General features: G+C 35.1%; 1 protein-coding gene across 1 annotated transcript; it reads right to left on the reverse strand.

Annotated features, from left to right (window-relative positions):
* Positions 1–6,713: 6,713 nt before the first annotated feature.
* Positions 6,714–20,847, reverse strand: LOC138703798 (beta-1,3-glucan-binding protein-like). Its single transcript, XM_069831986.1, has 7 exons — positions 20,607–20,847; positions 15,477–15,631; positions 13,941–14,104; positions 11,817–12,077; positions 10,506–10,657; positions 8,535–8,636; positions 6,714–6,964 (listed from the first exon to the last, which is right to left on the reverse strand). Exons 1-7 carry the CDS (start codon positions 20,793–20,795, stop codon positions 6,848–6,850), a joined length of 1,140 nt encoding a protein of 379 aa, XP_069688087.1. The 5' UTR covers positions 20,796–20,847; the 3' UTR covers positions 6,714–6,847.
* Between the last annotated feature and the right edge of the window lie 3,486 nt (positions 20,848–24,333).

Genomic DNA, 24,333 nt, shown 5'->3' on the forward strand with positions numbered 1-24,333 from the left:
GTATGAAATAAAAGTCACATGCATGAATTAGTCAATTAGTCATATAATAGGCCTAGTGTACAGAACATGTTGCCTATTGATTCATTATTATTATTATTATTATTATTATTATTATTATTATTATTATTATTATTATTATTATTATTGACTCCGTTAAATACTGTCTTACAACATTTTTATGCAAGGTCGTGTTGTACTGGTAACCTTAAGCTGTGTGCTAACATCTGCTCTTTATGTTGTGCTTTATTTTATTTGGTTATTTAATGATGCCGTATCAACTATTAGATTATGCAGAATCGATGGTATTGATTATAGCGAGATGATATTTGGCGAGACGAGGCCAAGGATCCGCCATAGATTACCAGACATTCACCTTACGGTTGGGGAAATACGAAAAACCCAACCATGAAATCAGCGGGAATCGAACCCGCGACCGAGCGCGACTCCGGACCGACAGTCCATAGCCCATTGAGCTACGTTAGTAGATCTTTACATACTTTTATGGTCAGTTTAACAAGTTTAAAATATGATTCTCGGGAGGAATCTGGGATCCATTTTCTAAAATATGTTCCTATAAGTGCAGAAAGATTGTACAAGTGTTCTACTTCTAGAGCACATTGTTTTCACACTATGTATGAGTGGGTGGTAATATGCCATTCAACTGTCAGCATCTGTATAATCGCTCTTTCACTTAAGCGGCATATTTCTATAATCTCAGATGATGGTTTGACAAGACTCCCATTATTCTTTCGTTAAAAAAATAAAAGAGATTTTACTTACTGCTGGTAGGCTACGTACCATAAATTGAGTCTTTACATTTATTTGGCCTACACCATATTTTTCTTAATGATTTACCAACTAAGCCAGCAATGAATACAATCACATTTTGGCAATATTGTGCCATTGAGAATGATGTAAGAATGAGGGAATTTCTATCAATGTCTGCAGTAGAAGAGTCATATCGCCTCTGATTCTCAAAGCACTGAAGATTATTATTACAGTGTGTTAGGTGTTTGGAAAATACCATTGGGTATATAGACATTTTTAGCGGACATCCCTCTCTTTGTTATACAATTTAAATAAATTATTTACGTATTTTCTAACGTATATAAAATAACATAAGTAAAAATATTCCATGTATTCGGTCATAGGAAATAGAAATAAACTAATAAGTATATTTATGAGCAATATAAGGCGTTTATATTTAAAACAATTCTTAGTTACAATATTAAGATTTACTTCTGTTAGTTTATATTATACGTTAGAAAATACGTAAATAAGTTTAGTTATATTACAGTGAAGGAGGACATCCAATAAAAAAACGCCTATATACTCAATGGTATTTTCTAAACTCGGAATGCTTTATAGAAAAATCATTCGTGCTCCCCAAACATGGCGTCGCGCGAACCTGCGCGAGAGGTTTCAAATTTGTACACGACACCAGCGCCAATTGTGTGTCTAGATATATAACTACAACGTCTTTGGTCCTTACCTACTCCCACAAATATTGAAAGCATAAAGTTATTAGATCTTTCTGGAATAAGTGCTACTAGAACTGCTAGAGAAAGACCATTTGATATAGTAGGCCTACGTGAAGCTATGACTTTGTTGTTGTGTTGGTCCTTACCTACTCCCACAAATATTGAAAACATAAAGTTATTAGATCTTTCTGGAATAAGTGCTACTAGAACTGCTAGAGAAAGACCATTTCAGATAGTAGGCCTACGTGAAGCTATGACTTTGTTGTTGTGTTGGTCCTTACCTACTCCCACAAATATTGAAAGCATAAAGTTATTAGATCTTTCTGGAATAAGTGCTACTAGAACTGCTAGAGAAAGACCATTTCAGATAGTAGGCCTACGTGAAGCTATGACTTTGTTGTTGTGTTGGTCCTTACCTACTCCCACAAATATTGAAAGCATAAAGTTATTAGATCTTTCTGGAATAAGTGCTACTAGAACTGCTAGAGAAAGACCATTTCAGATAGTAAGCCTACGTGAAGCTATGACTTTGTTGTTGTGTTGGTCCTTACCTACTCCCACAAATATTGAAAGCATAAAGTTATTAGATCTTTCTGGAATAAGTGCTACTAGAACTGCTAGAGAAAGGCCATTTCAGATAGTAGGCCTACGTGAAGCTATGACTTTGTTGTTGTGTTGGTCCTTACCTACTCCCACAAATATTGAAAGCATAAAGTTATTAGATCTTTCTGGAATAAGTGCTACTAGAACTGCTAGAGAAAGACCATTTCAGATAGTAGGCCTACGTGAAGCTATGACTTTGTTGTTGTGTTGGTCCTTACCTACTCCCACAAATATTGAAAGCATAAAGTTATTAGATCTTTCTGGAATAAGTGCTACTAGAACTGCTAGAGAAAGGCCATTTCAGATAGTAGGCCTACGTGAAGCTATGACTTTGTTGTTGTGTTGGTCCTTACCTACTCCCACAAATATTGAAAGCATAAAGTTATTAGATCTTTCTGGAATAAGTGCTACTAGAACTGCTAGAGAAAGACCATTTCAGATAGTAGGCCTACGTGAAGCTATGACTTTGTTGTTGTGTTGGTCCTTACCTACTCCCACAAATATTGAAAGCATAAAGTTATTAGATCTTTCTGGAATAAGTGCTACTAGAACTGCTAGAGAAAGACCATTTCAGATAGTAAGCCTACGTGAAGCTATGACTTTGTTGTTGTGTTGGTCCTTACCTACTCCCACAAATATTGAAAGCATAAAGTTATTAGATCTTTCTGGAATAAGTGCTACTAGAACTGCTAGAGAAAGGCCATTTCAGATAGTAGGCCTACGTGAAGCTATGACTTTGTTGTTGTGTTGGTCCTTACCTACTCCCACAAATATTGAAAGCATAAAGTTATTAGATCTTTCTGGAATAAGTGCTACTAGAACTGCTAGAGAAAGGCCATTTCAGATAGTAGGCCTACGTGAAGCTATGACTTTGTTGTTGTGTTGGCCCTTACCTACTCCCACAAATATTGAAAGCATAAAGTTATTAGATCTTTCTGGAATAAGTGCTACTAGAACTGCTAGAGAAAGACCATTTCAGATAGTAAGCCTACGTGAAGCTATGACTTTGTTGTTGTGTTGGTCCTTACCTACTCCCACAAATATTGAAAGCATAAAGTTATTAGATCTTTCTGGAATAAGTGCTACCAGAACTGCTAGAGAAAGACCATTTCAGATAGTAAGCCTACGTGAAGCTATGTGGTTCCAGCATAATGGGGCTCCAGTTCACTTTGTTGGTGTTGTGCGACAGCATGTGCTATCAGGATGTGGATGCAACTAGAGATCCAGCTTCCTGGGCCCCATGCTCTCCAGTATTGTGACTATTAGATTATTTTATTGGACAGCACATAAATAATGGATTTAATCCGAGTCAGTGTGAATCTGAAAACCTCGATCACATTGTTGAAGCTTGACAAACCAGCAAAGTCATCTCTGGAGTTTCCGAGCGATCATACCAGGTTATTCTCCGCAGGTGTACTTTTTGTCTGCAATTTCAAGGTTGAAATGTTGATGCTTCCTGTAAATATCGTATCCAAAAAGTATAAAAGTAATAATTCTTAAGTGAAATATTACTATTGTGTGTCTTTCGATTTTGATAAAACTATCACCATTAAGAGTACTAGATAAAACACCACACTTTCGTCGCCCATCTCTAAAGAGACTGTTGTTATGGAACTTGAGCTCATAACGCAGAAATTTTGTATTTCTGGCTTATGGTTTCCTAAAGATTTTATTTTTTTTGGTCCTACAGAGTCAGGCCACTAGGGGAAATAACACTGGAGGAGGGGAGTTCGATCCGGTGCTGTGGATTGGACTTCGGCGTAGCTCAGTGGTCAGAGCGCTTGGTACGTAGAACCAAGGACCCGGGTTCGATCCCCGGCGCCGGAGCGAAGTTTTCTCCTCAAATATTGTTACCATAACAGATATTATTCTGTAGGACCAAAAAAATGTAAAATCTTTAGTAAATTCTTCTACCTACAGTGCATATTTCTGTACAGATTACTGTGCACTTTACTGTGGAATCCTGGCCATTAGTCACTCGTATAAGTGAGCTCCTTGTATAATGGCAGTTGACTTGAATATAAACGTCAACATACATGCCCAGCTTGGAGTCAGGGCACTAAGAGAAATGACACTGGAGCAGGGGAGTTCGATTTGGCGCTGTGGATTGGACTTCAGCATAGCTCAATGGTCAGAGCGCTTGGTACGTAGAACCAAGGACCCGGGTTCGATCCCCGGCGCCGGAGCGAATTTTTCTCCTCAAATATTGTTACCATAACAGATATTATTCTGTAGGACCAAAACAATGTAAAATCTTTAGTAAATTCTTCTACCTACAGTGCATATTTCTGTACAGATTACTGTGCACTTTACTGTGGAATCCCGGCCATTAGTCACTCGCATGAGTGCGCTCCTTGTATAATGGCAGTTGACTTGAATATAAACGTCAACATACATGCCCAGCTTGGAGTCAGGGCACTAAGAGAAATGACACTGGAGCAGGGGAGTTCGATTTGGCGCTGTGGATTGGACTTCAGCATAGCTCAATGGTGAGAACGCTTGGTACGTAGAACAAAGGGCCCGGGTTCGATCCCCGGCGCCGGAGCGAATTTTTCTCCTCAAATATTGTTACCATAACAGATATTATTCTGTAGGACCAAAACAATGTAAAATCTTTAGTAAATTCTTCTACCTACAGTGCATATTTCTGTACAGATTACTGTGCACTTTACTGTGGAATCCCGACCATTAGTCACTCGCATGAGTGCGCTCCTTGTATAATGGCAGTTGACTTGAATATAAACGTCAACATACATGCCCAGCTTGGAGTCAGGGCACTAAGAGAAATGACACTGGAGCAGGGGAGTTCGATTTGGCGCTGTGGATTGGACTTCAGCATAGCTCAATGGTGAGAGCGCTTGGTACGTAGAACAAAGGGCCCGTGTTCGGTCCCCGGCGCCGGAGCGAATTTTTCTCCTCAAATATTGTTACCATAACAGATATTATTCTGTAGGACCAAAACAATGTAAAATCTTTAGTAAATTCTTCTACCTACAGTGCATATTTCTGTACAGATTACTGTGCACTTTACTGTGGAATCCCGACAATTAGTCACTCGCATGAGTGCGCTCCTTGTATAATGGCAGTTGACTTGAATATAAACGTCAACATACATGCCCAACTTGGAGTCAGGCCACTAAGAGAAATAACATTGGAGCAGGGGAGTTCGATTTGGCGCTGTGGATTGGACTTCAGCATAGCTCAATGGTGAGAGCGCTTGGTACGTAGAACCAAGGACCCGGGTTCGATCCCCGGCGCCTGAGCGAATTTTTCTCCTCAAATATTAATTATTACGGTTTCCTGCCTTGATACGTTTTGGCCAATTGAATAAATTACTTTGTATTCATAAATCTGTAATGCTACTAAACAGAATGCTGTTGATAGCATCTTGTCAGCAGTTGAATCATAAGTCAACATCCTTGTTACGAGTGAAAAGTTCAGTGAGTTTGTTAACCAGTTAATACTGGACCTCGAAACGTATAATGGCCGAATTGCCTACTTCGGGCGTTGAATTGTAGAAAGAAAAAATTAAGGTTTAGGGTGTGTAGTATTGAAACGTCGGAACATTTTCTAAGGTTTCATTTTTTTTCTTTTGAGTAATATTTTTGTATCCAGTTTAAGTAGGCCTACTTCTTATTGTAATGAAAAATTAAATCTCATTATTTTGAGTACTAGGTTCCTTTTCGAGTCACCGTACTGATCATTATTGCATTGTTAATGGAGGGGATATTTTAAGGCTACGTATAGTTGTAGGGGATCTCTTTATGTCGAAATGAATTAAGTTCTTGATATTTATTAATTATAAATTTTGGACTAAAATAGCTTTAATGTAGTCCCGAAGTACAAAAATGTTACATTTAACACATGATATAAATACAATTGGTGAATTTTTAACTTTAAGTTCAGTTCCAAATTAAAATGGAAAATTTGGCAGCAGTTCTTATCATCTGTTTATAAATAAAATTCTATTGAATTTAATAATCTGTTTAGAATTTTCTTACAAGATAATATTTTTACTGTAAAATGGCTGATTAAAAGTTACTATAGTGTAATTTATATTAGCATTATAAAATATAGGATTCCATCTTTTGTATTGCAATGGAAGATGTTGTACTGTAGTTCGGAAACACTGATTTATTTTATTAGGTACAACTTTATTTTTAAAATAATGCCTGGAGGAATTTACTCCAAACTGTGTGTAGTTTGAAACAGTCATTTGGTACCTGAGAAGAGATTATTTTTTACCAATATAGTCCTGCACATTGAAAAACTGGCTGGAAGAATTTTGGTTTATGAGGTGATGAAAACATAGCTTTGATCAGAATGGTAGTAATTTTGGAAACCTTATCTTGAAAATGTGTAACATGTAAATTTACTTAGTTCGTGAATGAGTGTGCAACAGGAAGATAAACTGTCCATGAAAAAATGCATCTTTAGCCATAACACTTACCTTGTACTACCATACGGATATAAATTCTAATTATATAAGAACCACTGAATCATAAACTGAAGTCATTGCACTGTCAGAGGTTTTGGAACATGAGGAATGTAAATAATGTGGTAGGATGATGGACATGGTCAAAATTCAACAAACATTTGAGAAAGAGTGTTAAATAAAATTGATGTAAGCAAGCTTATTTGATGTAACTTTATTGCATAAGGTCACAAAATACATTTATTCGTGGTAACGGCAAACTGCCATGAGAATCTGTTTCTGGAATGACATGTTCATAGAATGTTGTTGTTCCGTAGTGTGGACAAGTTTAGAGAGCCCAGACTTTAATGTAGTCCACCTGCATTGCTGCACTTTCTCCATTGTTGACGTCAAGGTTCCAAGTTGGGAGCCAGTTGTTTCTGGCATTCCAGAAATCTGTTGAAGCCTGAAAAGATCAATAGATATTGAAATTAGCAAACGGTTATAAAGATTACTTGTTTTTATAAGTATTTTGTATTATTAAATAAAAAGAAATTAGTGACGGTGACACACTATCTACCAAAAAGTAATTGGGCACTGTTTGTGCCCCATTAGAACCTCGTGGTATCACCTCTTGTTGCTATAACAGCAGCCACCCTGTCAGGCATGCTCTCCACTAGTATGTGTAGGATATCCACTGGAATGCGTCGCCATTCCTCTTGCAACATGGCACTCAGTTGGACAATGGAAGTTGGCCCCATGTTTCGGCGGCTACCATGCAGTGTATGCAGACAGTAATGTTCACCGGTTGGACTGGCCTGCACGGAGTCCTGGTCTCAATCCCATTGAGCACCTTTGGGATGAATTGGACTGGCGATTAAGGTCTCGGGAGATGCGGCCAACTTCCATTGTCCAACTGAGTGCCATGTTGCAAGAGAAATGGCGACGCATTCCAGTGGATATCCTACACAAACTAGTGGAGAGCATGCCTGACAGGGTGGCTGCTGTTATAGCAACAAGAGGTGGTACCACGAGGTTCTAAAGGGGCAAAAACAGTGCCCAATTACTTTTTGGTAGATAGTGTATAATTATTTGTAAATACAAGAATTATAGAGGTTTCATTATTCCATTAATATGCCATACGTTGTGTTGCAATACACTGTAATGTATGTGTGTGCATGGTGATATCGTATATTCGTCACCGGAACTGAAATCATTCGGAATACATTCGTACTGTTTTATGCAAAACTTTGTATAAGTTCTTTTAAAGAACTGTTTATACTCTATATACGTGTATTTCAAATCGTAAAAAATATATATAATGTAAACTGTGCAGTTAAAACATATCGAATGTGAATCCCTAAGATAGATATTCCCCATCAAATTACTACACTTTTAAATTAATTAAAATTATAAGAAACACTTTGAAAAATTACCTCAGATATCTGTGCACTATTGAATTTGTCCAATTTATTAAGAGTGAATGTTTGTGAGTAAGTGTTTGCTATCAATTTTTCCACAAGTTTTGTATTTGTTACTGTTGTGATGAAGTATGGACCAATGAGGAAAGGTAGACAAAAATCATTCTTCAGTTTTACATAGAGGTACATAGATGCCTATTCACTATTGCGTAAATAAATAGATAAATGAAAACTTCTAAATAAATTTGAGTAAATAAGTGAAATATAAGTAGTTAAGAAATGTAAATTAAAGGGTTAGTCACTTATTAAACACATAAATAGATAAATAATTACATAAGTAAACAAAAAATGCTTATAAAGTGATTAAATTAATAGAATGAATTACTAAATGGAGTGAAATGGATGAGTGTTAAAACAAAATAATCTTTCAGTCTGTGAACAAGGAATATATCATGATTCGTCAAACATATGACGGATAATTTCTGAAAGTGGATTAATTCATTGGAAAGAGACAGCAGAACTACGTGCACATTTATCAGCATTCTTATTGATTCTAAATTGCAATAAATATTTATGACGTTCTTGAGAACTCATTATGAACTGGAACTGAATTACCGTTGGCGATGTATTCAGCCATGGTTTTCCTCCTGGATTCTGGGCATCATCAGGGAAGTAGTAATTTATACCTCCACAGGCAAGATTCAGCACGAAGTAGAACTGCAATTGAAACGTAATACTTTATGGTTACTTTGACTGTATTATTAATATTATATTGCATTGACTTTTATCAAGCAAGACTTTTGATATCACGGGTATTGAGAGCTTGTAATTTCATTTTCATTAAACATTAAATATAATGAAAAATTGAGTTTGAGTATCTATGTTAAAAGAGCACGTGGTGGACTATTAACATTTGAATAATGATATGAAATAAAAAAGTAGGACTTAGTATGTGATTTCAGTACTATTTACAGAAAATGAAATAATAGGTGGCATATGTTTGTGTTTTATTACTTCATGGGCAAACCTAGATCTTATTTATATCCGAGTTCACACCTGTGGAGTAACGGTCAGCGCGTCTGGCCGCGAAATCAGGTGGCCCGGGTTCGAATCCCGGTTACCTGGTTGAGGTTTTTGCGGGATTTTCCCTCAACCCAATACGAGCAAATGCTGGGTAACTTATGGTGCTGGACCCCGGACTCATTTCACCGGCATTATCACCTTCATTTCATTCAGACGCTAAATAACCTGATATGTTGATACAGCGTCGTAAAATAACCCAATAAAAAATTTATATCCGAAATTGAGTAGGCACAACTGTGCGTTTTATAGGAGTATTAGAAGTTCTTGAGGGTCAGAATATTGTGACAGCGACGTGAGATTCGAACTCACGACCAGCGTCCCGCAAGAGAGAAGATCGCGCGGAGCACTTTGGAATGGCGCGCGGCTGAGAGGGGAAAGGGGCCAACGCGGCGAGAGAGTGGAGAGAGTTTGCGCGCGCATCTTCTGCTTGCCTAGAGAGGCCGAGAAATCCGTCGAAGTGGAAGACTCGCGAATTCGAACTTTCGAGGCTACGTCGCTGTGGCTATAAATTACGGTCGCGAAGGAACGACAGCAGTTTCAGAGTTTTCAGTTATTCAGTCAGTGAGAAAGCCAGAGCAAGGAAGCCAGTCTTGTGTACCGGAGTTCGACTCGAGTGTGCGTCCGCAACTGCGTCAGCAGCCGAAGGTCTGAGTTAGAGTGCAGTGGACCGCAGTTGGAGGGACCTGAGTTCGAGTGCAGTGGACCGCAGTTGGAGGGACCCGAGTTCGAGTACAGTGAACTGTCTCTGAAGGTCTGTGGTTCGAGATACTGTGAACTCGAGTGACTGAGATAGAAGAACTGTGAACTGAGAACTGATAGTTCTGATTTGTAAATAGTGCTTTGTAAATATTAGTTAAGATTAACAGTTCATTGTTGTGCGTAATAGTCCAAGTAAATTGTCATTGTCGTCGGTGGAGTGCTATAACGAATACTGTGTTGAGTGAAGATCCAATTGTTGACGAGAGCGTTTAAGGTGAATTGTAGAAAGGAATTATTGTTGTTACAAATAAATTACATTGTGTTACTAATAAAATTCACAATATTGTAGTTCAAATGCTTTGCTTGCTAGGATAGAAGTCTGTACAATTTTTTCCAATATTAAAATGAAGGACATGACATGGTAATGTATTTCTGAAATGTCATTGTGCTTTTGATCTTTTACCCAATGTCAAATAACCACATTGGAAATGTAACTTCTAACGTCAGCGTTTTCCTTAGCTATAGAGGTTTTGTGTTAAATTGATGCGTATATAATTGAAGGAACAATCTTGTATTTTATTTTTTTTTTGGGAAGTAAACCCCGAAAAATTCTGTTTAACAAAGAATAGCAGTCAATGTATTTGCTATTCTATTACTTTTGAAGTACGGATGATATATTTCCGGTTACTTTATTCGAAATTAAGAGTAATTATCTGTCTCCCCCCCCCCCTTTTTTTGTATTTCGAAGTTCTATATCTTCAGATCTGTGCTTATCAGGTTTAAAGATTTACTATAAGTAATTACCGGTTGATCGAATGGTGCCATTTTGTTTCCATATTGCCATGGGTTATCTATAGTTCCAACTTGTTGGCTGAACTGGCCCAGTTCCCAGAATCCACCGTCTCCAGGAGCCACTCTGCCGATAACTTCGTCATCAATGCTGAATTGCATGTAATCTGGAAGATGTGAATTACAGTATAGTATGAATAGTTTTAATTGAGAATTTATTCCGTCATAGGTGATTAATATTTCAAAAGCTACCCCAATTTATGTAGAAAGTAATTTGAATTCTTTGAAGTCGTTTACATAACTTTCGAAATTTTATCCTTCAGTTTCTGGTCTGAATTGCCTATTATTTTTCTTGTATGCATTCTGGTTGACCAATAAAATGAAGAGGTATGTCGTTTATTTCTGAACTTAGACTAGATATTGTGTTGAATTAATTTTGACACAGTTGAAATCTATTATTTTTTGTCATATTCGAGAAGAAGGTTTTCTTGGACTGTACATTTAAGGTTGAAAAATGTAGTGATATTTTCATTTAAAGAAAAGTTGATACAGTATAATGGTCTGTCTTAATATTTATTTTCCCCAGATCTGAGGAAATAACAAATAACAAATATAAATGACACTCGGGAGGAAATTAAACGCAGAATAAATATGGGAAATGCGTGTTATTATTCGGTTGAGAAGCTCTTATCATCCAGTCTGCTGTCAAAAAATCTGAAAGTTAGAATTTATAAAACAGTTATATTACCGGTTGTTCTGTATAGTTGTGAAACTTGGACTCTCACTCTGAGAGAGGAACATAGGTTAAGGATGTTTGAGAATAAGGTGCTTAGGAAAATATTTGGGGCTAAGCGGGATGAAGTTACAGGAGAATGGAGAAAGTTACACAACGCAGAACTGCACGCATTGTATTCTTCACCTGACATAATTAGGAATATTAAATCCAGACGTTTGAGATGAGCAGGGCATGTAGCACGTATGGGCGAATCCAGAAATGCATATAGAGTGTTAGTTGGGAGACCGGAGGAAAAAAGACCTTTAGGGAGGCCGAGACGTAGATGGGAGGATAATATTAAAATGGATTTGAGGGAGGTGGGATATGATGATAGAGACTGGATTAACCTTGCACAGGATAGGGACCGGTGGCGGGCTTATGTGAGGGCGGCAATGAACCTTCGGGTTCCTTAAAAGTCATGTGTAAGTAAGTAAGTAAGATCTGAGGAATATAATTTTAAGAGAAATCTATAACACGTTGATGGAAATTTAACTTTTATAGAAAGCTATGCAAATATTATCTTTGAAGGCAATATACTTCACCGTACTAACCTGGCGTCCATTCCAACTGGAAGCGATGGAAATCCTTATCAAAACCTTGACCAGGTGCCGTATTTTTTTCAAAATGGGCGTGGATGTAGCCGTTGTAAGGCCAGAAAGGTCCGAAGTGCAACGTAGAGGAGCTGAGTTCCGATCCTATGTTCTGTCCAGATGGCGCGATGTAATTCAGATTTCCTCGGCCTTCACTGAGATCAATCTCACCAGAAGCTGGCCATCCTCCATACTTGTTGAATCTTGGTAGCAACCAAATTGCTAGAGATAAATTGAAAGTTGTTTATTGCTTAAGCAAATCTTTCATTATCCATAAGTATAGTAGTAACTTTATACGGTATAACATAACGTATAGTCTTTTTAATTTTGTCCTTTTTCATGAACAAAGTCAGTTTAATATGTTAGGAATTATTGTTGATTCCAAGATGACGTGGGAAAGTCATACTGATCATATTTCTACTAAACTTTCAAGGTATTATTTTTGCTAGATACTAATGACCTAGCCTATAATATAAATGCTGATACAGTTCTGTACGCGGATGATACTACTTTTTTAATTAACTATAGTGATATTAACTATTTGAAAAGCTTTGCTCAACATAATTTAAGAGATGCTGAAGTTTGGTTTAATGCAAATGGATTTTTGTTGAACACAGCTAAAACTGAACTTGTGATTTTTACTCTCAAGAAGACCGATCATGAACAAAGTCAGTTTAATATGTTAGGAATTATTGTTGATTCCAAGTTGACGTGGGAAAGTCATATTAATCATATTTCTACTAAACTTTCAAGAAATTTGTTCCTCCTCAAGGGATTAAAAACTGTTGTACCTGAAAATATATTCGTGATGCTTATTTTGCTTACTTTCAAAGTACTCTTACCTATCGAATGCTGTTATGGGGCAACAGTGTTTTTATAAATAGGGTCCTATTGCTTCAAAAAGAGTCATAAGAATTATATCAAATGCAACTTTTAATGAACACTGTAAATCATTATTTTGTTGTAAACAAAATCATGACTGTAATAACTTTATATATTCTGGAGTTAATTTTCTATGTTTAGGACAATCTTCCAACTTTAACATTAAGAAATGATATTCATTCCTATGACACAAAACAAGGAAATGATTTTGGTATCATAGCATGTAGACTTGCTATATTGAAAAAAAAAAAAAAATCAAATGCCATTGAAGGTTGCAAATAAATCTCCATCACAAATTTTTTATTTAAGGAGAGCTGCTCTAAAATTTTACATCTCTAGTTGGTTAATTTAAAATCCTTTTTATAACTTTGACGAATTATTTGATTGTAAAATCTCTTTGTAATTGTTCAGTTTTAACTGACCTTGTCTATAAGCTACATATTGTTTTTAGACATGTAATTTAAACTTTTGAATTATTTCCTTGCAGTATTTGCAATAATGTTTCAGTAGCAAATATTTCGTCGCCTGATAGAGTTGTGTAGTTATGGTTGACAGAATTGAATTAAGTGGAAAATAGTAGGTTACAAGACAGGTAAAATGGTATGTAATGTCACTGTATTGACGGGATTTCGAAAAATATATTTCACGAAGTGTGAAATTAGCCTGATTCTGTTGAATGTAGTTACAGGTGCAACGGTTATGTTATACGTTTGTACAGGGAAAAGTGACATGGGATTCATAACATCCCTGTAATAGCGAGAAATATTTTTGTTTTCGATTGAGACTTATGCGATTTAGAATTTTAAGGAGTTGGTTCTAGTTTCTGAGGGTTGTGAATGTGATTGAAAGTGAAAGAAATTTAATATAACGTCTTTTGTTTGAATTATTGTTGTTCTCCTTTGTTGCTTTATTGAATACATAGCACATATGTTTTCAGGACAGGTGTGAACGTCCTACATTATTAAACTGTTATAAATTACGAGGAACTATGGGTAATAATAATAATAATAATAATAATAATAATAATAATATAATAATAATAATAATAATAATAAAAATAATAATAAAAATAATAATGATAATAATATAATAATAATAATGATAATAATAATAATAATAATAACAATAATAATAATAATAATGATATAACTTTTCTGAAAATGAATTAGGATTTGAAAAAGTTTCAATATTCAGCTGTTTTACCTGGCCACAACCAATCTCCTGCTGGAAGTTTAGCTCTGACTTCAGCCTTTCCGTATACGAAACTGAACGAGTCCACAGTTCGAATTCTTGCAGATATAATAGGATTCAAGAGTTTGTCAGAAAATCCCTGACGCTCACAGCCATAGTCGGATGGATTCGTGCACCTACGGGAACAAGTTTCAGAATACATGGTATAGTATCTGATCTTTGCAATCTTAGGCATTATAGAAACACTTCGAATTTTATATATTATACATTTTGCAAATATAGAAGAATATAATGTGTGTGCAATGATCAATTTTGTTTGTTCTTAAAATTATGCCGTGAACAGACTATTTGACACATCCGGGCTATGTTTACACTATGACAGAATTGTAGAATAAATGATATATTCGCTGGAGAAAATGAGCTTTAAGTGTTTTTAGACAAGAGATGTGAAATATGAAATATTGTAAAATAATTCTTAGGCTCAATTAGTGGCGAATTTAAAATTCTGGCATAATATTCGTTACTGGAATTTTAAAATTTAAACTCGTTTCTTCAGAAGTACCTATGTTGTACAATCAGATCTACATTTTTACTAATGGTCTATTAAGATTTTTTAAATTTGGATCGGTCCGATAACAGACTAATATACGATAGTGAAGTAGTATTTTCCAAATAATCTTCATTGAACGATTTGTGTTTGAATATGTTCTGTTTTCAACATTGAAATGGACTTAACTGAGTTTCTAACCATCTTATCGATTCCATGGTTGATGAGGGAGTGTGAATGACAAAACAAATAGTGGGCGCAGTGTGCATTCTTGCAATCTTTGTGTTAAAAATACTGTCTGCTACAGTAGACATCCCTTCCGAACCATGTTGATGACACGACGTCCTGTCCAGGACACGGTGAAAGTTTTCCCCCCTTCGAAACATTAATTCTACAGACACCCTCGTACCGACAAAAGAACAGTAGCGGTCAAAGCCCTCACTTAAACTAAGCTGCTGTCAAGCATTTTACATTACTTCCATTGTGTGAAGTGAAGCCTTCAGTGGAATGAGGGATGGGTTGTAGAGTCTGCTCCAAGCTATAAAACTCAAACTTCACTGTCATTCAGTTATTCAGTAGGCAATTACTATTGACTTATTAGCTTAGAAAATGATTTAACAGACCTATCGTTAAAGAAGAAAGTAAAATGCATTCCAAATAATCTAAAAGTTCTTCAAAGTATTAAAAATTACGAAAAAATGCCGAAGAAATATATAAATGGCCAATTAGTTCAAAAAAGTAACAAAAATGCAATATAAGAAACTATTGTTTTACGTTGATATTAACATAGAAACTATTTCTATATTAATAGGCATCGTCCTAATGTGAAAAATAAGAAGATCCGTACCTATATATTACTTTCAAAACGACAGTGCTGCCACAGGCTGAAGAACGCCTGGGCGGACTTTCTTATGATGTATGAAATAAATGTTTTGTTTGTTCGCCATCTGCAGTCCGTTTGTAGCAGTGCAGTTAGTTAATAGTGTATAAATCATACGTACTCATCAGCTGGTGCTCCGCCGTACAGTTTGAGAGTTCCACTTCCCAAGAACTCTTCGCCGTAGATATCAGCCGAGAGAGTGGGCTTGATGAAAAGTTTACTGTCCTTTGTGAAACTGTTGGATCGATTGTTGAGGTAAATTTCAAATTCCCAGTTCTGGAAAGTGGAAAACAGTTTAAGACAATGAAATTAAATTCTGAGCAGAGTTACAACTTACCAGAATTTATTATCAACAGGGAAAGGATTTATATGTAAATACATATTTACTTATAAAGCTAATATAATTTATATTTTGCATTATCTTTATGTTTCACAATGTGTAGGGTTGAAAAATCCTACTTTTATTTTCCATATTTTTCCATATTTTAGAGTTTAGTACATATTTTCGTTAATTTCCATATATTTTCCATATTTCATATAAAACAGTCCATATTATATTAGGTTTAACAATAAAACAAAACAAAATTCCATTAACTTTTAAAAATACATTTCAACAATAGAGATTTAAACACATGTTCAGTAATCCCTTTAACATCAGAGTTATTTGAAAATTAGCAGTCCTATCAACAATGGGAAAGTAAGTTACAAAACTGTATTAATTTAATTTAAAATTTTTAACAGACTTCAGTTGTGCAGCTCAACAGTTAAATGCCAGTCAGAGTACACATAGGTTCAGTTTTGTAAATCATACTATAAAGACGGTAAATATGCCAAAAGTACGTCATTCAGTCAATTTAAAATCAAAACAAGTTACATTTCAGAATTTAAAGAAGATGGTTTATCAACTGACAATAAAATATTATTTTGTAATTTGTGTCAGTGTGCAGTATCATCTACACAAAAGTTCCTGGTGCAACAACACATTACAACTAGTAAACATCAGGCCAACAAACAACTAAATTCCAAGCAGAGACAATTGTTTTTAACACAACCAACAACATCGAATGTAAGATCTGAGTTTAACATCGACCTGTGCCGTTCTCTCATCTCTGCTGATATTCCTCTCTACAAACTAAAGAATAAGGTCTTCAGGGAATTCCTTGAAAAATATACTCAACATACAATCCCGGATGAGTCAACACTTAGGAAGACGTATGCTCCATCCATCTACGATGAGACAATACAGAAGATAAGAGATGAAATTAAAGATAGTTCAATTTGGGTTTCCATTGATGAGACTCCCGACAAAGAAGGTAGACTTGTTGGTAATGTAGTTATCGGTTTGTTAAGTGAACAATATTCTGAACGAATTCTTTTACATTGTGATGTTCTAGAAAAGTGCAATAACAAAACTATAGTTAAACTGTTCAACGAAGCTATGGGTATCCTGTGGCCAAAGGGTATTATGTACGATAATGTGTTATTCTTTATTAGCGATGCTGCCCCTTATATGGTCAAAGCTGGACAAGCATTATCTGTTGTATATCCTAAATTGACTCATTTTACTTGTGTGGCGCATGCATTTCATCGTGTGGCAGAAGTGGTCAGAGACAATTTCCCTAAAGTAGATTTGTTGATTTCATCAGTGAAAAAAGTATTTCTCAAAGCTCCCAGTAGAGTTAACGTGTTGAAAGAAATGTACCCTGAAATTCCATTGCCACCAAAGCCAATTTTAACTAGATGGGGTACATGGCTAGAAGCAGTTGAATATTATGCCGAACATATAGACTCTATTAACAATGTTCTCCTTGCATTGGACTCTGAAGATGCAGTCTCAATTGATACTGCGAAAACAGTTACCTGTGACATAAGTGTGAAGAATGACTTAGCTCACATTCAGCATACATTTTCATGCATCATAAAAACGCTCAAAAGTCTCCAAAATAGGCACCTTTCACTATCTGAAAGTTTTGAAATTATAAATAGTACCGGTACTGTGGAACAACTGAATCGTGGTAGAGGTAAAGTTGCAGATGCAGTAAGAGCTAAGGTGGACACTGTACTTTCAAAAAACCCTGGATATGAAGAACTACAAAAGGTTGTTGCTGTGATGAGTGGTGAATCAACAGTGAAGATTAACTTGGACTTATCCCCAGCAGACATTGTGAAATTGAATTATGTACCAGTTACTTCTTGTGACGTCGAACGCTCTTTTAGTCAGTATAAATCTATCCTCAGAGACAATAGAAGAAGATTCACTTTTCAGCACTTGAAAGAAATGTTTGTAACCTATTGTTATGGTAACAGACAATAAAAATTGTGTTTTGTTGAAACTACATTGGAAGATAAGGTACGTCCATTATATTTTTTGTTTAGTTTGATTAAAATGTACCAATATTTAACGTACATAGTCATTTTTTTTATAATTTTAAGTCCATATTTAATTCCATATTTTGGTAAAAATCCATATTTAATTCCATATTTTGGTAAAAATAACTACATATATATTTACATATTTCATATATTTTTAGTCCATATAAATCCGTTCCCTGATTATCAATAACACTTGTTTGTGTATGTAGAAAACAAGATTAAAAAGTGCCAGAAAACAAGCCTAGACCTAAAGATTTAGCGGAATGCATAATAGAAATAAATAGATGTAACTAAATGGTTCGTTTTATGAGACGTATGATATTACTGGATATTTGTTTTGTAGCCTTTTCTGTTTAATAATAATAATAATAGTAATAATAATAATAATAATAATAATAATAATAATAATAATAATAATAATAATAATGATGGCTCTATTTAACCTGGCAGAGTTAAAGCCGTAAGGCCTTCTCTTACACTCAACCAGGATTAAAACTTGTTTACATAGTTGAACATACAATTGGATCGGAATTAAGTAATTACATACTGATACAATTTAGGTACATAATGATATCAAAAGAGGTAGTTACATAAAAATTTACCTCATAAAATAAAAATAAACATAGTGGAATACATATTAATGTTGTTAGAATAAAATACGAATCACATAAAAACAGAAGCCGATAATTCAATAAAAAAATGTACACAGTAAAATAAAAATAAACACATTAGTATACATATTAGTATTAGATTACAATTAAGTAGGATTCACATAATTAAACCAGAAATCGATAATTGAATAAAATGTACACGAAAAATATATTAATAGAAAAAACAACACAATGGGATACATATTGGCGTTAAGTGATAAATAAATACGATTTGCATGATTACACAATAAAAATAAGAAATAAAAAAAAAATAAAAATAAATACAGTGGAACACATTCCATTAAATATTTGCAACGCGTTAGATCTGGCAACTCATCATAAGATATTTTTCTAATTTACATTTAAGGTAAGCCATGAGTGAAAAATGCAATATCACAAAAGAAAAAAATTCCACAAGTCAAATTAATAACATTACACAAAAACTTGATAGCAAATTAAAGAACCATATGCATGGGGGATGTCCTGACCAAAAGTCGAAACCTTTCAAATAAAATTACAACGCAGGGGGCAATTTGTAGCGTAGTTATAAAAAATAGTAAATATTTTATTACTCAGAAACTATTTGCCCTAGGAGGATGAAACTTTGTCAGTTTTTTATTGCAACCAATGAATATGTGTGGTAAAAATTTCATAAGGATTGACTGAATAGTTTCGGATTTAAAAATTTCACTCATGGGTTACCTTAAAGGAAATTAAAGTTCGGCAACCCTTGACTTCAGGCGGCAGAGTCATCTAATGCAGTTCATTCTAAAATGTACGCAAAACGTAAGCAGTATTAGTACTACTACAGTTCGCATAGTTGTCGCTGTAAATATTTTCAAAATGTATTCGATCTCGTGTACAACTGAAATTGCATTTATTTCAGAGCATGATATTTAAGTAAATTTTGAAGTCTTACTCTTTTCCGTTTCTGTAGGCCTACTAAATCGATACTAACTTCGATTATTGTAGAAAGAACATTTCTAAGTATTGAAAACATTCTTCAGAAACGGGGATAGTACTGTAATTTTGTGGATACATTTTAAGTTTGATTAGTGAAATGTGTTACTATAGTCAGTGATTTATGCAATGATAGGGGAAAGGAACTTGCCATTCTACCTCATCTTCAAGTTTAGTTGCCTTATGTGTTATGCCATTTTGAAATCACTTTTGCTGTTTGAATCAGTCTTTTGACTTTTACATGTGAGTAGTAGGGCTAATTTCACGGAGGGTATTTTCCATGCGATATTAATAAGGAATAGATGTAGGTCTGTTAGTATCACTTATACTTTTCAGTTATAAGATTTCGCTAAACTGGAGAATTTGCTACAGTAGCTTTGAACCGTGCCGTTACGGTTACGACCAAATTTAACTGAATACACAATGTCACCAACATCTTTATAGCCTAATAATTATATTATGTGGTACTGGAAGAAATTAAATTATTTTCTTTAGTTGTAATCAAAGATGTTTTATGCTCGACCATGCCGAAATGTAGTAATTATACACCTGGTAGCAGTCCTTTAATGCATGTCATTAAAGTACACCTACTCATTAAAGTACAGGTGTTACAGCCAATGACAAGTCAGCTTTGTACCTTTATAAAACATCAGCCAATGACAAGTCAGCTTTGTACCGTTATAAAACCGCAAGTATCGATTATTCTCGGATATGCAATCGAAAGAGAATTAGAGAAAAGTCACGGAGACTGGAAATCCAATACTGTCGCAGAAGGTTATGTTCTGTTACTATAATAATTAGCGTTAATTGTAAATAATATTCAAATAAATTCAATTTGTCGTCTCGTTTTTCAATGTCTAATTTAATTTCAATGATATTTCAAAGTTAATATTTAGTTTACTCTGTAGGTTCTTATAGGCTATCAAGGTCAATGTGGACATCTGTTCCTCGGAAAAAATCAATACTTTCGCGTCTGCGCACATCTCACAATTTACGAGGTATTGCTCAAGGTCTGTTAGATACAAATAAAATGAATAATTTCAAGTTAGAAACATGGTCGAGCATAAAAAGTCGTATGAAACTCGCCTATAATGGTAATTAAGAAGCTCGTATGAAAATTATGAAACGAGCGCAAGCGAGTTTCATAAACATCCATACTCGCTTCTTAATTACTATCATTATAGGCTCGTTGCATAATGTACTATTAAATAACTTTAAAAATACTTTTTCATGAAGGCTCTGTAGTTGGAAGGTTTGATCAGACTTACCCCTCCGCCAGCGGCAGTTTTCTCGTGGCCCCATGTTTCTAAATCGAAGTCATCAAATTCCTCGTCGAAGATGAGGTCCCCACTGCAGATCTGTGCTGGCGCCTTGAGGCCAACAGCCCTTGTAGGGGACGGATTGCATTGCGATCGTGCACCTGCGATGGCGCACACCAGCAGAAGAAACAGACGCATGGTGCTGAGATGCGGAGATGCAGGAGGAACCAACACCGGAATGTACTGCGGAAGTCTGGGGATCGCTATTTATTGTGGCAGAATAGCTGACGTTGCGGCACGTGGGTTTGAAGCTATTTCAAATACGATTTAGAGTGAAAAAAAATTTCACCTGTGTCAATACATTTGAATGTAGGTGGGATCATCTCTTTTCCTTCAGTAAATATCGTAAATTTACTGTCATTAATTGAATTGTAGTTTTTTTGAGTGGGATGTAAGAAGTGTCTGGTGCTGCTAGTTCGAATCTGTCCTGTTACGTGTGTAGGCCTAGATGTTTATCCGTTAACAACTAAGTGGTCTGTGTTTGATGTGGCTTTTGCTACTGATGTTGACTTTGCATCCAGGAATTCCTAGGCATCGTCAAAGGTCATACCGCCTCCTGATCTCAGGTTGCACGGGGAATGGTTCGAATCCTGATTGACATGAATACCGTTTTGCCACAGTCTACTATATATATATATATATAGTCACGAAGCTTAATACTTACTAAATATGCAAACTTAGACAGTTGAAATACGCATCCATAGATATTTGCTCACCACCAGGATCGATACTATCGCCTCATCACAGACTCTTTCCCTAGCAGACAATAAAATGTATTGTACTTTCGATATCGTGTTATTTTGAAAAAATTAACACCTTCCTTCCACTATTGAAATATGAAATACATAAGGTTTATATATTATTTTCATAAAATATATATTATATTCTATAAACTCACCTTCCTGGATCTTTCGGAAGAAGGATAACTCTAACCTATTTTTCTTACAATTTATAGTACTACAAACGTCTCCTTGTCCCATATTATTATTCAAATTATTGTATTTTAGCCATTTACAGTTATTACAACCGATAACGAACATTTTACAGTTTACATAGCTTTTCATATAAATACGAAATACGACACAGTCAATGCCTTTTCGATCTAGACCAGGCCGTAATGTTTGTTCGGGTTTTCTATTTCAGTGTATGGATCTCAGTGAAATATTATATTATAACTTTATTGCTTATCATTGCTAAGCTTTATTTAGTGTAATGTGTCTATAAGTTCCGCTTATTTCTTGTTGCATAATATGTTGCAGAAATAATTACAAAACTGTGTTATTTTCATGTGAAGAGAATTTTACATGTTAACATAATCTGTTCGCGTCAACATTTCAAGTTTAGAATGGAAGCTATTTTGAGGTTTAATAAAAAAGAATTTATATTGTGATTTTAATTTAGCACATCTACCTTCCGTAATTGTAGACAGAAAATGTATCATACCACTCCTGTGAAATTAGTGTACGTACAATTGTGTTATCTCATCTCTTAAGTAGGAGATAAATACAATAATTCAGTACTCAATTTTAGTATTAAAATACAGACAAATTGAATGTCCGGGGTATCATATATATGATATTATGCTTAATTATAATGTATAATTGCGAGTTTAGGAATATAAGTTAAATATAGTAAACATAACCTATAATTTTCATATGAATGGCAGGGCATTGGAGATCACTGAATTTAGACAGAAACGGGCAACTGGTACAGTAAACATAACCTATAATTTCAACATATCTAAATATCCTTGCGGTGCAACTGAAAGTTATTGAATCATGCATAAATGAATGTACAATAATTTCGCAATATTTAATCGAAATAAAGGCAGGTATTACACATACGAACAACGTAATTTTCACACCATAAATAATATTACATCTTAACTCGCAAGTAAATTATGTCTGAAGTGTCTCATAATCATTGTTTTAAATTTTATTAATGCAATTACACTACATTTTAGAGAAACATATGTTACTGTTTATGCATTCCAACTAATTTATATGGTTGAAACGCCGCCCTTCGTGATCGGGTTAAGTGAGTCACATGGTCTGCCATACGACCTGTATTAGATCACGATGGCAGTGGCACAGTCTATTGTTCCTAGTAGCCTACTCTCAGCGCTCCAAGCGGCTAGCAACTATCGCGAGGTTTGCAAAAAATCATCCCAAGCTTCGTGACTGTAGTCTATATACTAGACTGTGGTTTTGCTATATTTTTCCAGCTGTAAGGTGAATGTCAAGTAATCTCTTGACGAACCTCGCACTCATCTCAAAATATCATACCGTTATCACCAATTACATGGACTCTAGATTATCTCGCAGTTGATAAAGCATCGTTAAATAACAGAATATTAATGACACAGTCGAGATGCGAGCATATTATGTACAGAAGAGATGAATAAACTAACTGCCGCTCTCGCTCGCTATGTTCGTTGCATTTGTCTTTCGAGTCTCGTCTCGTCATTCTCGTGCGCTTCGAGTCCCGCTCATCATTCTCGAAATAGCATTTGGTCGGCGTGGAAAGATTTCGTAACTTTGAATAACATACATCATTGAAATAAATAACATTATAAATGTTTAAATGAGACAAAAAGACAAAACAGAACAGTATCTTAGTTATCAAAATATTCTGGTTCTATTATATGATATTACCTATGGTTATATAAGTAGAAAAAAAAAAAGAATTCTCAAATAAATTTGCATTTCTAAGAAACATAAAATATAACGTTACTTGGGATTGCACATTTGATCTCAAACATATGAAAAGAAAATTCCTAGTCTTTTAATAAGGGCCTAGTAATTAAATAAAAACTGGGGAACGAATTATTATACACTGAAAGGTAGAGATGATGTTTCAAATAGGCCAGCCGTGGCGAAAAGGCCATGTGCACCGAGCCACTGTGTAAGCTGCAACGTGCATAGCACCTATGGAGGGAGGCGGACAACCGAAGGGGAAGTTAATGTTGAGGACGTGTAACGAAGAAAGAAATGAACAAGAAAACATAGGACACATTATCACTACCTAAAATTAACTGTCTTCAGAATGTCTCTGCGACAGAGTTTCAAAATCAGGAATTATGTCACTTACTGCCAATCGTAGTTGATCACGAAGGTATTTGTCTGTCAGTCGTGATCTAAATTTGATTTTTACTATTTTCATTGTTTAAAATAATTTTTCACAAACGTAAGTTACAGCGAGCATGGCTTCAACAGAGCAAGCGAAAGAACGAAGCTTCAAATATTTATTTTTTTCCAAAGATTTGAAAAGTTCAATATCTGTCAAGTCCTTACATCCAGCTTTCATTTAACGTCAAATTGTAAATCTGTGAGTTTAAATTGAAGATCTAACCGCATTATTCGTACATCTGATGTAAAAGAATCAACGTACAGAGATGATAATGATAATAATAATAATAATAATAATAATAATAATAATAATAATAATAATAATAACACTTAACCTTTTAATGTTCCATCAGTAACATGTAGTAACTTATAATGCCGTTTTATGTTATACAACCGTTTTCCTAGTAATATTTGTGAACAAATCATACATTTACTATTTTCATCATATTGTAAGCAAAAGAATGCATCCTCCCATCCTACTTGAAACTTTCGTTTTTTATAGAGGTGCATGGTTTCGAGAGAGATATTGTGACGATACGCCACTCGCA

This window comes from Periplaneta americana, chromosome 7, assembly GCF_040183065.1.
Source record: "Periplaneta americana isolate PAMFEO1 chromosome 7, P.americana_PAMFEO1_priV1, whole genome shotgun sequence".
Classification (NCBI taxonomy): domain Eukaryota; kingdom Metazoa; phylum Arthropoda; class Insecta; order Blattodea; family Blattidae; genus Periplaneta; species Periplaneta americana.

What these genes read in the sequence shown, in the direction of transcription:
- LOC138703798 (XM_069831986.1), bottom strand. Translation starts at nt 20,795, where the DNA reads ATGCGTCTGTTTCTTCTGCTGGTGTGCGCCATCGCAGGTGCACGATCG. An exon ending in GGCGGAGCACCAGCTGATGA is followed by an intron (nt 14,105 to 15,476) that starts GTACGTATGATT and finishes TTGTTCCCGTAG; the next exon opens with GTGCACGAATCCATCCGACT. An exon ending in TGGCACCATTCGATCAACCG is followed by an intron (nt 8,637 to 10,505) that starts GTAATTACTTAT and finishes TTTCAATTGCAG; the next exon opens with TTCTACTTCGTGCTGAATCT.